We start from the raw sequence: 15462 nt of genomic DNA, 5'->3' as shown, positions 1-15462 counted from the left end.
TGGCAAAGATGGGAGGTAATGGGGCACTCACACTGATGGTATATAATATGGTGCACTCACTTTAGGAGACAGTTAGACAGTTTCTTAAAAAGTTAAACATGACTTAACTACATGGTACAACTTTTCTGTTCCTAGAGAAATGAATGTCTCAAGGCTTAGATACATGTGCTTAGCAGCACTACTTACAATAGCTGAAAATTTAGGAACAAAATAGCCCATCAATGAAATTACAAACTGTGGTGTATTTATACAACAGAATACTACTCAGTATTAAAAAGGGATGGGCAAGTGAGATACATAATAACAAGAAGGAATCTCAAATTAAATTCTGGGTGAATGAAGCTAGACCAAATAAGACAAGCTGGGCATGGTGGTACATACCTGTAATCCCAGCACTCAGGAGGCTGAGGCAGGAGGATCATCACAAGTTCGAGGCCAGCCTGAGCTACATAATGAGTTCAAGGTCAGCCTGAACTACATGGTGTGTCGCTGTCTCAAAACACCAAAAAAAATAAAAATAAATAGACCCAACAAGACAGAGACAAATATCGTAAGCATGTTTTGTTATTCAATTTATATAAACTCTAGAAAATGAAAGTTAATCTTCAGGGACAAAGAGCAAACAAGTGGTTGCCTGGGGATGAGTGGGGAGGGAGAACAGAAAAGGCATGAAGAAAGATCTGAGGTCAAAGCGATGCTCACTGCCTTGATTTTGGTGCCAACTTCACACCCGAGGAACCATCAGAACACATCAGTCCGTCAACTGAAACACATGCTGCTCACCACACGCTGAAGCTGTTAGCAGGGACAGTGGCGGCGAGTGACAGCAATCTCAGCGCACCCTCTATAACTAGATCTTACGCTCCGGGACCTGCTTCATTCCTAAACTCTGGTGAGTTTCTTCAGGAAGCCAGGGAACGGCAGCATGCAGACAACACATTCTCGGCACCTCCCAAGCTGTCTGGCAGGAGGCTCAGTGGGGAACCAAGCACAAAGGCATCCACAAGGTTCCCTTTCCTCCTCCTCAACGTGGGATACCGAGACACTCGGTGAATGTTCACACGCTGTCACTGATATCCTCCCGCTCACTTTCAACACACTGATCCCACCATTCTTGCCACCCTTTGAAGCAGTTCTGGACGTCCTCTCTCGTGAGTCTCTGAGAGGTGTGACCAAAAACATGGCGAATGCTGCTGTCGAGTGCCAGCCAACAGAAAGGCAGCTCCTAAAGCCATGATGCTCTGTCCTCAACCACCTGGTTCACAGGATCTGGCGCTGCTTGACTTCTGGCTCTTCCACAAAGTCGAAAGGACCATGAAAGGTCAACGTTTAGGATCCATTCAGGCCATCAAGGCAGTCACAAGAGTGCAACTAACAACACAAAGGAAAGGGGACTTCCAGAACTGCTGCAGGAAAGGGGCAAGAGCCATGGGAAAAGTGTTTTCAGAGTGAGGGAGGGGATATGAGGGGGATTCACAGCAACGTGTCTTTTACTGTAATGAATGTTTTAAACATTCACCGAACCTTACAATCCCACCTCGTAGGTCCCCAAGAGACACAAACGCTAAGGGCCACAGGACCAGGCCTGAAATCCCAGGCAAAGCTGCAGCCCCAGATCTCTAACACAGTCCCCAGCCATGGGCCGAAGCAGGTAGGAAGCTCTGGGGAGGGGAAGGACAGAGAGGCAGGGGCAGTTTCCTAGGCAGGGGCGGCTAGGAGGTACGCAGCTTCGTGCTGGCTCATTCCAAGATTCCCCTGAATTACGCAGAAACAATTCCAGAACATTAGTTCTTAATTAGAGATGCCAAAGACAGAAATGAACAAATGATCTAATTAATATTGGCATCGTAATGAAGCTGACAGGAACAAAAGGTTGAGAAGACAGCAGTGTCTATCCCTGGCCACCAGGAAGTATATGACACATCTCCAATCAGAATGCAACAATAAAAGTCCAAATTACCAGCATAAAGAAGGACAGAACTAGGCAATGACATCCAAACTGCCTGACAACTTATTCTTAGCTGTCAGCTTCTGGCAATGGGTAAAGGAAGGAAATTTATGCCCAGAAACAGAGCAACAGTGGGTTTTTGCAGGAATTTTTGTGAAATATTGTTAAAGGAGAAAGAAAGAGCTTTAAATCTCTTTTGAATTTTCCTGTGTTCTTCCAAGTAACATCAGCTTTAGTCGGAGGTGGTGGATGGCTTTGGGTTTCTCTTTCTTACAACAACCCAACAGCAACGCTCGCTGATGCAGGGACTCAGCTCAGCTCTGCCGGAAACCATACCCGCTGGGTGACATCAGCCCAAGTGTCCTCTCTGGGCCTCACCCCCCCCCCTCACCCTTCAGGAGGCCAGTGCTTCGTACTAATCTGGAAATGCAGATTCCCTAGGGTTTCCCACAAGGCTTTCTCCGGGGACCACATCTCCAGCACTGCTCAACAAGCAGGGGAAATGTGTATTTTTCCTGGCAGCCACTGCTTTAACCCTCCCATGGCAACTTGGAAACAAGATCAAGAGCATTCCCTGGGGTAGGGTTAGGGTGCTAATGCCCCTTTACCAGCCCAGTGGCATCCTCATTATCGAGAGCCCAGCTAATCCAGGAAGGCTGGAAACGTCATTATTCTGACCCTAAGTTGGAGGACACCAGCTTCCAGATTGGCATGAATTCACATCCCCTCCTCTGCCCTGAGCGTCCATCCCCTGCTGCTGATACGGGACTGGCTTCTGTGGTTCTGGAAGCCACGATTCACCCACACATAACACAACAGCAAATGTACAAATGCATGAACCTGTTGCTTCGAAACACAGATACATGAAGATTCAATCATAATTACAATATGGAAATTGCGTTTTTCTTCCTTCCTCTGAAGATCTTTAAAGACATGTAGCAAAGAAAAACAAAATGCACCCTGTGGTAGACCGTGCAAGGATCCCTCGCCAGGGAATCCAACTCCATCCTGACCCTGGGAACCCGTGTATATCCTGCCTTCCGTAGCACAGTGGTTGAACTGTGGCCCCCAAGGCCTAGCCCCAGGACCTGTGAGTGTGATCCTGTCTAGAAAAAGGTGGAGTGCAGATGTAATTTTAAGGATCTCCAGAAAAGATCGTGCTGAGTGAGGGTGGCCCCTAAATCCAGCGACAAGTGTCCTTGTGAGACAGGCAGGCCACGGGGAGACAAAGATCAAACCAGGACAGGAGGCAGAGGTTGGAGTGGCACAGCGAAGCCAGGGGCCAGGACCCACCTGGAGCTGGAGGAGCAGGGCAGGGCCCTTCCCTAGAGCCTCTGGGGGACACGGGGCCCTCACCAAACCTTTACTTCAGACGTTTGGCCTCCAGGACTTTAGGAAAATATTCCTATTCCTATTGCCCATTGTGTGACTTGATCCAGCAGCTCTGGGTGTGGCAAAGCGGGAATTAATGGTGTCATCAAGGACTCTGCATGGGCCCCATTCAATCATAACAGGGGCAGCAGGGCCAGAATCAGAAAAGCAGGCATGACGACAGAATCAAGGTCAGAAGGGAGAGAAATGAAGACACAATGCTGCAGGCTCTGGAGGCGGAGGATGGGAGGAGCCCAGCAACACAGACAGCACCCAGGATCTACAAAGGGCAAAGAGCGGAGTCGCCCAGGGGCCCCAGAAGGGACACAGTCCTGCCCACCTCTTAGATTTCTCACCCCCAGAACTATAAGGAATGGGCGTTTCAGCTGCTAGGTTTGTAATAATTTGTTACAGCAGCCAAAAGAGACTAATACTCACAACTTCCGAGTGATGTGGATAAAAGCGAATTCCCAGAGAGCCCACTGTGGAATGATGCTCCACTGTGTGAACCCTACACACATTCCACAGTGCCCTACGGGACCTCAGAGAGTCCAGCTCTTCCCTGCTAGTGCCAGCTCCCCTGACAAGCCTGAAGCAGTGGAATTAGCTGCCTTCACTGGGTCCATACTACTCAGGCCCTGGATATGATGGTTTCTGGCACGTAACAAATGTTCAGCCAATGTTACCTCTTAATATGCACCAGCTGTGCAAACTTCTCAGGGACAGAATTCACATGCTTTCCCCCTGCACAGCTCCCACAGCTCCCCACACCCTGCCCTCCACATGAAGGGGAGCCTTCAGGGAATGTCATGCTTTGGGTCTGGATGTCCCCCCAAAGCCTCCTTCGGTCAGAGGTGGCTGAATCTGGAGCGTGTGATGCTGGGTTAAGGTCCTGTGATTACTAAACCACTACAATGAGTTTAGCGCCACCTGATCCCGGTATCCTGGATGGGACAGAAGAGCGGAAAGGCGCAGCGAAGCTCTCTGATTGCCTTTGCCGCCTTATGCGTGCCATGTTGTTTCTCCTCTGCGAGGCCCATTAGCCATCCCAGCCTTGAAGCCAGCCGACTACGGACTGAACCCCCACGAACTGTGAGTCAAATAAACCTCTTCCCTCCTAACTCGGGGTGTCGGGTATTTGTCTCAGCAACGGGAGAAAAGTAACTGGCACAGGGAATGAAACATCCGGTGAGAACAGAGGTGGCGCGGCAGGGTCCCAGGATCAGGCCCACGTCCTCACCCAATGCCAAGTCCCTGTGACACAGAGCATCTTCACGTCTGCCCGAAGCCTCCCAGCGCCCAAAAACTCCGAGGTGTTCGGACAGCGTGGGACAGGTGCGTAGGCGCAGTATCTGCTCCCGTGGCCGGGACTCTGCCCATTTATTGATTCTCTCATTTGCCTAGGCAGCAGATATTTGCTGTATTCCAGACACTCCGCTTAGGACCGGGAGGAAAGAAGTCAGGAAGGTAGTGGAGGCCTGCAGGATGGATGTGGAGATGCAGGTGGATAAAGGTACAAGTGTGCAGATACCTCAACAAATCACTGGCGTGGCGCAGGCCAGGTGGCTTCCTTTAGATAAGCGCTCTCTTTCCGTAACCGCCACGCTGGACCTTACCACACACGCCTGTAACAAACAGTGGTTCAACTCCGTGTGTGCTCTGTAACTGGACTGCCGGAGACCAGACTTCCACCAGGAGACATAAAAGAGAAGGAAACCAGGCAGCTACTCGCTAATCTAGCTCATCAGGACTTCTAATATTTACTTTAATACTAATACCTTCTTTTCTGTCCCAGGAAATTTTCCCACTGCCCAAATGCAAGGAAAACATTTTTTTTTTAATCAACTATATTTGGAACGTCTCCATGCCCAGTCCTCTCTACAGGGCTTTTAGGATTAGCATGATTATTTCCAGTTCCTTCTTCCGCAGGGGCACGGGAACCAGCCTCTGCTGAAGGCCCCTTCCACTGAGTCATTTATAGCCGAGGAATCTGGGCTCAGAGCCGAGCAGCCGACCCACGGCTGACAGTGAGGGAGGCGGACTCATGGTTCTCATCCGCGGCGCCTCTCTGAGCGCTGAACCAAAGAGGTCGCCGTCCCTGTCGTCCTTTCCTTCCCACTGAACTAAAAAGGGTCGCTTTTAACTCCACTTTTGAAACATAAAAGGCACAGGTCTACTCTGTCCTCCACACAATGGCTCTTGAGAGACACAAAAAGCGCCGCTGTGTCCCCACTTCACCCACCGCGGTGCCTCCTCCCGGCACCGCCAGCCTCCAGCCTCGCACCTCCTGCTTCACCTGTGATTTGATTCAAGAACCCTTGGCCCGCCCCTGGACATTCTCTGGCGGAACACAGTCCATTTTCCCACTGGGTTTTTTTAATGGTTTATAAAGATAGAGAATTCCCACATCCGATGACTGAGTGCAGTATATCGGCCCTGGTTGCTTTTGTTTATATCCGAGCACAAGAAACAGCTCACTTTGCTCTGGGATCTAAGATCAGAAAAACATCAGAGCGAGCATGACATGACATGACAGGCATCCCTCCCTCGCACAGGAGAGGAGGTGGTCTGCACACCGTGCCCTACTGCTCCGGACGGTGCAGGGTCATTGCCGAAGAATACTCCTCCTCCGTGAAGCCACAACGGTGACAGCTGGCCAAAAAACTGTCACCTTCCAAAATACCGTGCACCCGGGATGCACAAAGGGCATTGTTAGTACATTTCTGCGCAGTAGAGCCATGAACTCGGAGCTTCCTTTCTAGGGAAGAATTAAGAATTCTCCAGGGTGGGAGACGGAAGATTCCACCCTGTGGAGCTCCACAGGGGCTCTCAGGAGGGGAGTAAAAGTTTAGGAGCTGCAGAGTCAGTAGGTTGCATTCACTACGGCGTGAGCACCAGACACCATCCCCATCTGCCACCCACAGTGTCTCCTTTCCAGAGTGACAAGGGGACGATGAAAAGCATGTGCTGCCAGAGGTGGTGCTTGACCAATGCTTTTCATCTGTGCAAATGATCTCTGTGATGGTTCAGATTTAAAACGTCCTCTGAAGCCGCATACGTGTGGAACACGCTTGGATCATGGGAGTGCCACGCTCTCCAGTGTATCCCTCCACTGCTAAGTTCAATAGCTCAATGAGCTGTAAGGAGTTGGGCTTGGCTGGAGGTGAGTCGTGGGGCCATGACCTAGAAGGGTGACTTCCTGTCCTTGGTCCCTCCCTTCCCTCTCTGCTTCCTGGCTGGGATGAGGTAAGCAATTTTCCTCCAACAGGCCCTCCTGCCAGGCCATCTCTGCCTTGGAGCCAGCCGACCATGGATGGAACCCTCTGAAACCATGAGGCAAAGCAAACCACTCCTCCTTTAAGATACAGGGTCGGCGGGTATTTTGTCCCAGGGATGGGAGTGTGACCAGTAAATCTCTTTTAACTTGACTCAGATATTCCTAAACTCTGACTATTTAGGGACTTGTATTTGTGTAATCCAACCTGTTCACAGAATACAAGGATTGCAGGAGCCCAGGGCAGGGCTGTGTCCATGGGGTTTAAGCTGGTCCTTCTTCCTCTACAGGAAATTAATATTCCATGCCCAGGAAACAGAGCTATGCCAAACTGGAGGTGCCTAGGTTTGGCATTTTTTAAATTATACCTCCCCAATACATCATTTCTTCTTTATTAACTGTCTCTGGAGTGAGATATGGCCTTCGGTAGGTCACACTAAGAAGAAATCAACCCATCAGGCCTCTGCTACCACAGGAAAACCCCTAAAGTCTTTTCCACATGAGGGAAAGTTCTTGGGACTGCGGCAAAGTTTCATTTACCTCTAAACGGGAGGGATGAGAGGGAGAATAGAACTCAGTGTCACTGTGTTTCCTACAACATGAGTAACTTAAGGAGGATAATTCTGAAAATTTGTCCTGTCTCCTGAAGTGGCGGCTGCAAAAGCAAATGGCAACCAATGGACTAAGAAAAGCAATAGGCAGAAACACTAAATTTGGTCATTCCAGCAGGACCCCACAAAGAGCCTGAGAAACTAAAAACAGACTGGTTCTTGGCAGAACTTGGAGTCAGAAATACAGCTAATTAGGGTGAAGAATCCTGCAGAAATGTCCCATGGCCAAATCTCCCCACCTATGAGCTGGAACCCTCTGGTTAGATCCAAATTGAATGAATGAGGTGGTACATGAGGCGCTCTTTTTCTCATTTTAATAGTAATTTATTTTAATGAATATTAACAAAAATTTAGTATATCAAGCTCATAGATTTCTCTGATAATGAGGCTAAATTAGTTTTTAAGCTTGAAAGAGGGAGATATTTATTAGCACCCACTCTCACCAGCTGAGCCAACCAGCTGCTCAAAAAAGCAAGGCGTTTGAAGAAAATATATTTAGTTAATAGCATCATTGGGCATAGACAGCTGGCAAAGATTGGGATGGCACGTGGATCATTAACGTTAGAAAAATATCACCCTGGGTAGGAAGGGGCTGAGGAATATTATAATTTAAAAATTGTACCTTCATGAGGACTCCAATCAAAGCTCCCCAAGGTTAGCCACGCCTGCACTCTCTCGGCTTGTTCTCGCCTCTCTTCCTCCAGACCCATCAGCCCAAAACCTTAAAGATGCTTAAATCCATAAATAATTAGCTCAGTTGATAAAATAAAGGACAGAAATGTGACCTTAAGATAGAGAAACGGATGCAAAGGTTTCAAAAAATGTTTTGGAAAATAGATCACTCATAACATGTGTATACACACACGCGCCCGCGTGCATACCTTTCTCCTTTAAATGGGCCTTCACCTGCACAATGAGCTATTCCCTACTGGTGGGCCATTGCTCTTCTATAAACCAAGCCCAAGCTTTCTAGAGATTCACAAATTCCACAGATTTCCACTACCAAAAATGCATAAATATTCTCAGCCCCAGACTATAACACATCACTTCCCTTTTGAGAGTTCACACTTTTCCTTCGACTACTTTTAAAATTCTGCCTAGTAATTCCCTTTCTCAGAAAGGAAAAGAGAGGGGCAGAGACTACGCAAGAAGGTAATGGAGAGAAGGAAAGGCAGGAAGGAGGAGAGAGAGGGGAGTGAATGGCCCGGGGCCTGAGGGCCCCAGCCTGCTGCAGCCTCCTCTCCCAGCCAGCGGAGCTCTGCTGCACTGCCCTGGGGAGGTCATTCTGTCTTCCCACCCTCTGGAACACAGGACACTGGGACAGAACAAGATGCTGGAGACAAAGGCAGGAGCCACCGAAGGCCAGGTGGCCCCGGAGATCCACAGAGAAAGCCTCCTCCTACCTTCACCACGTCTTCGTCAGCCGACCTGCACTCCACAGCCTCCACCACGTGGACCACAGAGCCGTCCTCCTGAACCCCGACGACCTTGACAGGGACGGTCACAGGCTTTCCGGTGAGAATGGCCGTGTTCAAAACTTCAGTGTCCTGAGCAGGAGAGAAAGGGTGAAGGTCAGCACACTCCCAAGCCAAGTGAGAAGCACGGAGGGGTATGGAGGGTGGCCTGCTGCCTCGGGCCTCCTTCTGTGACCCAAACAGCTGCCTGGAGGCCCACACAGACCGGGAGACTCTGGGCAGCAGGATGAGGCTCCGGGCCAGGTGGAGATCATCGAGCCTGACCGCTGGACCCTCTTATTGGTCCGCAGGGGCCGGGCTGGGACCAGCTCCCCGGCCTCCACCTCCCTCTCCTTCTCTCCCACCCCACTTCCGCCATCTCACAGACCTTTCCTACCTAGCACAAGTGTGCTTTTCAGTATTTTCCATGTCTTGGGTTAAGGTTCATTTGGGAAGTAACTGCCTATTTTTCAGAGCCTAATAACCCCAGGACCACAGACTTCCTTCTGGTTCCAAATCAAGAAAGACAACAGCACGGAGAGGAGAGAAGAATGAGTCCAATGACCATTACACACTTCTGCACACCTGCGCTGACACAGGAGCCCCTCGCCCTCTCCCCACCCCCACAGACTTCCTCCCATGTGTGTCTCTGTCCTCCTTTGACGACCCCTTGGGGCTCTCTAAGGTCTGTCTCAGAGCCAACCTCAGTCTGTGAACTTCCCCACTAAGTGACATCTCTCATGCGGGGGGTGACAAGGGCCCCAGCTGCCTCCCTGTGTCCAAGTCAAGGCCATCAAAGTCACACTCCTCCTCTCCTAGACTCACACTCTTTGGAGATACCCTACCACTCTTTTTATTTTTATTAGTGCACATTTGCAGTTCAGAATGATTACATTCCTCGTGGGCTTGGTACAAGGACTTAACATAGCTTCATTCTTTTTACGTCCCCTTCCCCTCCTTTCTCCTGGTCTGGCTCCCATTTGCAAAAGATCTGGCTCCCTACTTCCTGTTATCTATCTTTGATTGGCTCTTTTTTTGTACTTTGGGTTTCTCATATGAAAGCAACCATGCTATACTGAAGCTTGTGTGCCTGACATTTCATTTAAAATTGTGGTCTCAAGGTGCACTTTCCCACCACTTTCCCACAAATGACTTAAATTTTTCTTTCTTTATGTCACAGCAGTGCTCCATGTAAACAAATACCACACTTTCCTTATCCATTCAACTGCTGATGGACACACAGGCCGCTTCCAAGAATTGCGTTGCTATAAACCTGGGTGTGCACGGCATCCAAACTCTCTTGACATGGAGTGGTCTGACCCCGGCCCGTCTCCTCACCATCCTGCTTTCTTCTCTAGCTCCGTTCATCAAGCTTTTCCATCCATCAACAATGTCTGCTGCAAGTTACTTCCCCTGCGTGTGGCCACCTGATCTGGGAAATGGGTAATGAGGCTCATTCTGGCCACTGTGGTATTTACTGGGTCAGTCTGTGCACAGATCTCAGGGCACATGCTATCCGGACAGGAGCACAGCCGGGAAGGTGGTGCCTGACACATCCGCTCAGTGAATGAGTCCAAGGGCCTCTGCCCGGGTCTGCTGGAGAAGCTACTTCCACACCTGCCTGGAGACAAAGAGCCAACCCAAGAAGCTGGGGACCCCAGGCAATGCAGCCCCACCATGGGACTCCCCCAGCCTCCCATGCACCTCCCAGCGTCCCCGCTTCTGCTGGCCCTGGGGAGGGCCCACAGTCCTGTTCTTAAATCCACTGCCCATTCCATTCCACACTTGGGACAGGGATGAGACAGGGCCAGCCTCGATGACCATGAAGATGACGGCAGCTAAGACCACTACTGTGAGACACGCAGCGTTCTAAGTGTTTTCACATATAATTATTCATTCTCTTAACAACTTCCCGAGGTAGCAATTGGTACTATTACCATCTTATAGATAATTCACTTTTTAGTGCTAGTAAGCCTGCAAAGAACAGCTACTTTTTAAGAGAAAATATCAACTTTCCATTGAGTCAACATCAGTGCTCTGTGGGAACAAGGACAACCCAATCTAAGGAAGGTGGAAAATTAGTATTTTCTGTTTTCATGAATGTGTTCTCCTCCGGATGAATCCTGGGGAGATAATTCCAAAAGAATGAAGACACAGCTCATGAGCATGCCACTCCACTGGAGAGATGGAGAGTACAGGCACAGCTATCGCCGTAAGGACAGGAAACGCTGTGAACGCTGGGATGAGAACTCCCTCAACGGGGATAATGGTGTGCAAGTGGGAATCACCACAAGGTGCACGAAAAACAGAGGCTGCCACGGTTCCAGAGCAGATTCCTAAATTCAGCTCCACGATGCACCTGGAAAGGTTAACACAGACGCTTTCTGTGAACCGTCCCAGACATGAGTCACGCCTGTTTGGCACCCTCCCTGCCCTCTTTCCAATGGCAACATTTCGCTGTCCTCTTGGGCATCTCCTCCTTCACACAGTGAGTGAAAGATCTCAGGCCACCCAGTCAGGCTTCCCAGAGAGCACACAACCCCAAAACAGTCCACCAAAGTATTCCAGCCCTCGATCACAAAGCTGCCTTCGAGCAAAGTCAAACAGAGAAAACCAGAGACAAAAGCAGGACAGAGACAGATTCCTGGGAAATAATTATGGGTTCCTGAATCCAGCTACACCTCAAGTTTGTTATCTTTGGAAATTCAAATGTACAAAATAAGCTATTTTTCTAAAGTCCTTTTAAATTGATTTTTTATCATTCACAAGTGAAATTCTTTTTTTATTATTTTATGAAAAAATAAAAGTTCACAATCAAATAAAACAGTAACAATAGCGACTACCCTGTGTATCGTTATCGTCAAAGTAGAGTAGAAGACATAAACCGAAAAGAGACTTACAGAAAGGAAAGAGACTATAACACAAATCTTTTTTCAACAACAGTAGTATAAAAGAAACCAATTAGCAAACGCATGAAAATATGTTTAAAACAATGGAATTTGTCAGTTGGGGGAGTATTTGAACTTCTCCCTACTTCCTATTTATCACGAGCCCAGCCTACAGGAGGCAGCAGGAAAGGAGAAAATAGTATTATTCTCTACCCTGCAGAAGTTCACAGCCTTCAAAAAGGTGTGATAACATGTTTCCCAGAGTGAGTTTCAAGGGAGGTGACTTTAATTTTTCTAACAGCATACCATACCTCACCCAAGCCTATGCCTTGTTATGAGTAAGTCTACAACCATGTTTTCTTTCTCTTCCTCCTCATGAGTGGTTGCAGGTTTTGCATTTTTCTTCCCTAGTATCCATCAGCAGTCCTAGCACACACCTTAGCACTCTGAGAAAGCAGTGACCATGGGGAACACTGCATGGGAATCACCCCCGGTGTCAGGGATTGCTAAAACCTCATCACCTGTCAAAAGGTGAGTCTTCTTGGCTCCTATCTGTGGAAGCACTGGGTTTAATGCCTTGAAAGCACATTTATAATCCTCTGCAGAGGCCTGTTTCCGCAAACACTGCACAACACAATGCCATCGATGAAGATCTCAGAGGAAGGTCACCAGGAAAGTCTCTGCTCTGTGAGAGCCATAGAGAGACAGGCAAATGACATCAAAATCAACTTTTTCAGGATGCTAGAAATAAACAACTGCTTGTGCAACTGGGAGAACACTCATCCGAGAAATACAACTGAATCCTGGTTTTAAAAAAGACAGAGAACCCTGGCATTTTAACCTGACCCACTCCACTCCCTGACTCCCAGCTCTGAGGGAGCTTTGAAAATGACACCTTGACTTCAGGTCAAAAGCCAGCCGTGGGGGAGACAGGTCTTCCCAAGCCTCGGTCCCAGGTAACCGTGGAAACTGGACTCCTGGTTGTCCCCCACAAGATACCTGACTGGACCCTGGGCTCACCCTCCGTGGACAGCCTTTCCCCTAGAGATGCCTGTCAAAAGGCAGCTCTGGACCAACATTTTGTGATAACCAGCCCGACTCCATCTTGTGCCTCAATGCCATTTTGGCTTGAACAAAGCACCCAAAACCCCCACATCCTGCTTGGCAGTAAACTTGCTGCAGGTGCAGGATGTTTTACAGCTCACCTAGTGTGGGTGAAACCTCCTTGTGCCCCCCACTAACCTGCCATGGCTCTGCTTCTTTAAGACTCTGCATGCGCTCCCCTGAGCCCTCCCCAACTGCAAGTATGATTTAAAAGGAGAAATCAGAGCTTGTTTTTGGTACCAGGGATCAAATTCAGGACCTTACTCTTGCAAGGCAGGCAGTGGCACCACTGAGCTAAATCCCCAGCCCCTACAAGGGGAAATCAAACTGCTTCCCATTGCTGAGGAAACTTTCTGGGCACTAGCCACCCTTGGCCGCCGACTACAATGAAGGGCTCAAATCTGGCAGGCCGAGGGTGGTGCATCTCTATCGTTCCAACTCACTCATCCATAACAGTTTCACTTCCCACCTGTCTCAGGCAGTGGATGCCAACTTAAAAGGTTTAAAAGGAAAAAGTGGGGACCAAGGTAGCAGTGGGGCTTTGAAAGACAGGAACACATTCCTGCGTGCACCCAGAGGTGCACTCACCCCCAGGAAGAATGAGAGAAGCCCTGAAGCTCTGGCCTGTGGCTGAGCTTGAGGCTCTGTGAAAGCTAAGGCAGGTTCCAGGAGCCTAAGGAAACCTCCGTGTGATCACCAGCAGCTCACCGAGCTAACGGTCCAAGGAATATTACTGAGTCACAAGCAATGGATTGGGACATGCTACAACATGGGCAAACCTTGAAAACATGCCTACTGAGAGAAGCCAGACCCAAAGGACACGTTCTATATGGCTCCAGTTGTAGGAAATGCCCAGAACAGGCAGATCCAGAGGCAGAAGGATGTGCTCCCTCAGACAGAGCACCCAGGGCTTCCCTTCTCTGTCACAGTGATGGCGCTGCTCTGTCACCCTGGGTAAGAACAGTGCAGAGCACAGCCGCCCCCAATCTGTGTCACATGCAGTGTGACCAAGAACAAGCCTGCACTGCTTTAAGCTATTAAAATATGGTAGCTGCAAGAACTTCTGGAATATTATTTTGACTATATACATTCAGAGTAAAGATAAAATAACTGTAAACACATGTTGAATCTAGTTAGGTTTGTTTTCTGCAGTGATACGGGTTAGCATTTCCAAGCCACTTTAGCACTCTAGGGTTGAGCAAGCAGCATGTTGGGTACTGAGAGCTAAGGGCTCTCAGTGCTAGAAAAACAGAGAGGATAAAGGGTTAGAGGCAACTCTGACCGGCAGCCAGAGACAGAAGCGCCAGTGAGAACTCATGGGACAGGGGAGACACGACACGGTGCCAGTGTGCATCTGTGGAGATTCCCCTGACGGTAGTCCACTGAGAGGGCTTTAGATACACAGCGCACCACCCCCCTAACAACGCATCCAGAGCTCAGCTTTTATTTCTAAATACCGTTCTTCACAAAGAGACCAGAGCTCCTCGGGACAATGTCTATTTATACGATGAGGCAAAGAAAGCACAAGATCATAAACCTAAAATAGCAGTAGCACCAGAATGTAGCAAAGTGCTCAAAAAATGTCAATGGACACAGTTGGCGGCATTACAGGTGCCCGCTGCTGGCCTGGGGCAAGTCACCATCGCAGTAAATAATCAAGGCAGCCAGTTATGAATAAAATAAGCATCTGAGTCCATAGAGCTATAAATAAACAGGAGAGAAAGGAAGCCTTGTCTTTGGGTAGAGTTCCAGCCAACAAATGTACAAGGAATGACGAAATTAGAATAGCACCACCTGGCACCACCATTTCTTACTGTAATCGGTTCAGGCAAGGATCATTACTGGATTCTACTCCCAACTGAAAGTATGACAAGGAGTGGGATGTTTGTATAGTGTCAAAGTATCTCTGTGTAACAGATGTATTAATTTCAAAAATACAAAACAGTAATGTTATGGTGCCCAAACAGGCAACACAGATTATCCAAGGGGCTGCAGACAGCATCACAGGTCATGGGATAAACACATTGTGTCCCTGCAAGTACACACATCACATGTGAACTCGGTGATGAGTCCACACAGACAAATCCACACTACAAGGCACGATACAAAGTCACTGGTCTGTACACTGCAAGTTTGTCACTGTCTGATAAAGACTGGGTCATGGCTAGGCACAAAGACTGACACATGCCTGGAAGCAATCTGGGAGGCTGAGGCAGGAGGATCACAAGATTAAACCCAGCCTAGGCAACTTAGCAAGATCCTGTTGAAAGAAAGCGGGGAGGGAGGAAGAGAAAAAGAGAGAGGGAAAGAGGGAGGGAGGGAAAGGGAAGGAATATAGCCCAGTACAAAAGCTTTGGGTTCAATTCATGGTGCTCCAAAAAAATAAAAGACAAAATACATGTGATCTGGACCATAACCTCAAACTGAAAAACCATTTTCTTTTTTGCTATCGTGGCCATTAGTGGGACACTAGATGAAATTTAAATAAATCCTGAGGATAATTCTTTGTATATACATTAATTTCCAGATTTGGAATTTCACTCTAGTTATTATGTAAGAGTTCTCAAAATTCACAGTGAAGTATCTACGACGGGCCCTTGTGTGTGTGTGTGTGTGTGTGTGTAACTTACTCTGTAATGTTTTATTATAATAACATCGCGCACACCTGCACTCCCAGATACTCAGCAGCCGGCCGCAGAAGGGCCACACATCCTCAGAGACAGCTCAGTGGGACGCTGCCCCAAATGACAACAAGCAGGGGGCTGTGGCCGAGAGGCGGAGCCTGCCCAGGCTCCACCCCCAGCACTGCATC

General features: G+C 48.7%; 1 protein-coding gene across 1 annotated transcript in view; it reads right to left on the bottom strand.

Annotated features, from left to right (window-relative positions):
* The window catches only part of LOC104848381 (transmembrane protein 132B), a 267981-nt gene that overhangs the window by 35589 nt on the left and 216930 nt on the right, over positions 1–15462 (bottom strand). The window contains exon 5 of the mRNA XM_010604288.3: positions 8608–8751. Within this exon, the coding sequence (XP_010602590.1) occupies positions 8608–8751 (144 nt within the window). The remainder of the gene's footprint in view (positions 1–8607; positions 8752–15462) is intronic.

The sequence above is a fragment of the Fukomys damarensis genome, unplaced genomic scaffold (genome assembly GCF_012274545.1).
Source record: "Fukomys damarensis isolate Sample0158 unplaced genomic scaffold, DMR_v1.0_HiC HiC_scaffold_12, whole genome shotgun sequence".
Taxonomy (NCBI): domain Eukaryota; kingdom Metazoa; phylum Chordata; class Mammalia; order Rodentia; family Bathyergidae; genus Fukomys; species Fukomys damarensis.
Note: the sequence above shows the minus strand (reverse complement) of the source record. Positions and strands in the feature narration are given on the sequence as shown.